At 47.2% G+C, this 2,727-nt stretch overlaps 1 protein-coding gene across 1 annotated transcript; it reads right to left on the reverse strand.

Annotated features, from left to right (window-relative positions):
• Positions 1–1,497, reverse strand: LOC115003667 (potassium voltage-gated channel subfamily S member 3-like). The gene has a single exon (XM_029425557.1). It carries the CDS (start codon positions 1,495–1,497, stop codon positions 1–3), a length of 1,497 nt encoding a protein of 498 aa, XP_029281417.1.
• Between the last annotated feature and the right edge of the window lie 1,230 nt (positions 1,498–2,727).

The raw sequence follows: 2,727 nt of genomic DNA on the forward strand, positions 1-2,727 counted from the left end.
TCATTTTGTTGCCCCATTTTCACAAGTCTCATTGTCATACAGCTCTATATCCTGGAGACTGGAGGCATCTGTATTGTCCCCTTCACTGCTCACACTGTTCCTGAAGGCGATGCCTCCCATAAAGGGGTACACACTTCCTGTGAAGAGGTCTCTGATATTATAAGGGAGCTCAGGGTCTTGTCTTTCAGGCTTAGGGATGCCCTGTCCCTCCATGGCTTTGTTTCTTTGATAGTACTTTGAAAACTTATTGAAGATGATGGTGATGGGCAGAGCCACCACTAACAGGCCACAGACAATACACAAGGTGGCCACTATCTTACCTGCCAGTGTTACCGGGCAGGTGTCACCATAACCGACCGTGGTCATGGTGATTGTGGCCCACCACCAGCCCGAAGGGATTGTCCCCAAATCCGTGTTCTCCTCTTCTTTCTCTGCAGAGTAGATTAGGGCGGAAAAGATGGAGATCCCCACCGAGAGGAAGAGAAGGAGCAGACCGACCTCTTGGTAGCTGTGGCGGACAGTGGCACCCAGCGCTCGCAGCCCGATGGAGTGGCGAGCCAGTTTGAGGATTCGGAGAACCCTCATGAGGCGCAGAACCTGCACCACCTTTGCAACGTTTTCCAAGTCCTCGTTTTCCTCTGCAGCCTCCTCGTCGGCTGTTTCTAGAGCTAAAGTGACGTAAAATGGCAAAATGGATGCAACATCGATGATGTTTAAGGGGTTTCCGAGGAACTTCCTGCGGGACGGCGAAACAATCAGCCTAATGATGAACTCGGTGGAGAAACAAGAGATACAGATCACCTCCAGGATGGCGAGGACAGGGTCCTCGATAAGTTTATCGTTTTCATCCATCTGCTGAAACTCAGGCATGCTGTGGACACACATGGCAACAATGGAGGTCAATACCAAGCTGAGGGAGGCCACGGCGATGATCTTTGAACCTGTTGAGTGACCTGGATCCTCCAGCCGGAGCCAAATGTAGCTCCTAATTTCTTCACACCAGGCACCTTTGAACTTTGCCAGGTCTTTATCGAGAGCAGAGAGCTCCTCAAAGGAAGAGTGAAAGCTTGGCGGCTGCTGGTCGTCACTCCTCACGTCCCAGTCTCTGTCGTCAATGTACTCCTTCCTCTCATGGTACCAGTAGCTACAGCAGGGGCTCAGGTGGAGCTCCTGGATTCCCCAGTACTCGATCTCCTGGCTGAAGGAGAAGACGCACACCTCCTCCATCATGTGGATACGCCCCGTGTGATAGAAGTTGAGCACGCCGAGGAAAACCCGGGGATTCCTGTCAAAGTAAAACTCCTTCTCAGAAGGGCTGTAGTCATCACACAGCTCCAGGATCGCCAGCTCGCTTTGGCAGCGCAGCAGTTGAGCCAGGCGTGTGTGAGGGAAGCGGAGCAGCATGTCCCGATCCACTTCATGCCGAACCCCTCCTACATTGAGGTGGACCTGGTCCTCCTCATTCCCCCGCCGGTGGAGGATTTGCCCATACCCCATGGTCCTGATGATACATTATGATGAGAAGTATGTCAGTTATGTTTTTTTATGCTCCACAAGCCTAGTCAAGATTCTAAGTGGCACATTTATGTGGACGGATGTCTATCAAGACGTATTTGATTGCACTGTTTGTAGACCACATCAGTTCTCTGAAGGAAAAAAAAATCAATAAAACACAAACAGGAAATGGCTTGAGCTGCAGTGAGTGAAGAGGCGTGAGGTGCTGTCACTTCTTCCAGGGCTCAAGTACAGGATTATCACCAGAATAATCAAATTACAGAGCGGACTAAACTCATTCAGAGGAAATGAGAGGCAACAAGTTGAAACTTAAACCACACATCAATTAAAGCAATTATTAAAGCCAAAGACTGTTTTCCTGCATGTGTAGATTTCTATATTTTTCTGTCTTAATATCTACTCTTGCTTGCATCATGCATGCAAGATTTTTCCATCCAAACCTTATTTACAAAACAAAATAGTTTTTCCATTTTACTAAAACTGAATGCAAAACATGAAACTGAAACGTACCTTTACTTTGAGCCTTTCTTTCCATGAAAAAAACTTTTATCCGGTTGGTTTAGTTTTCACATTGTGGTTAAGTGCAGCAGCAGGCGACGGGTCGGTGGAGGGAGTGAGGTGCTGCAGCTTCACGGACAGGACAAGAAGAGCAGGAGGCGGGACAGGGGCACGGCGGCAGTTTGTTCCCTTTTACAGGGAACAGGGAGGGGCGAGAGAGGAGGAGAGGAGAGGGGAAAAGAGGGAGGGAGTGAGACTGCACAGGAACACCCTGCGTGAAATTACTGTAATACTAGTCGGTTTTTTCATGACATTTTATTAGCCTCATTATATCAGACGATACGCTTATAATATCCCCAAAGCTGTAGTTCTGTTATGAAATTTAGATTATAATTATAAGATCATACGACTTTCCTTTAGTAAAGAGTGCACCTGCAGCAATTCTGTTTCAAAAACGGTTCTATTTGTGTGAAACAACTGCAATTAAAGGCAGCTGACCAAAGCTTGGCTTCAGCTGGAGGGAGTAAAGTAAAATCACACACTGACATTTCAATCCTCTGTGAGAAAGCACTGCTGTCAGGCTGACTGCCAAAGCAAGCAGTAACACTGTATTTGGCAGCAAATGGGAAATACAAAATACCTTTATAGTGGCAGCAGATTTAAATAAATAAATAAAACCTGCTGCTGGTTGTCTTTGCACTCACAACTGTTTTA

This window comes from Cottoperca gobio, chromosome 24 (assembly GCF_900634415.1).
Source record: "Cottoperca gobio chromosome 24, fCotGob3.1, whole genome shotgun sequence".
Classification (NCBI taxonomy): domain Eukaryota; kingdom Metazoa; phylum Chordata; class Actinopteri; order Perciformes; family Bovichtidae; genus Cottoperca; species Cottoperca gobio.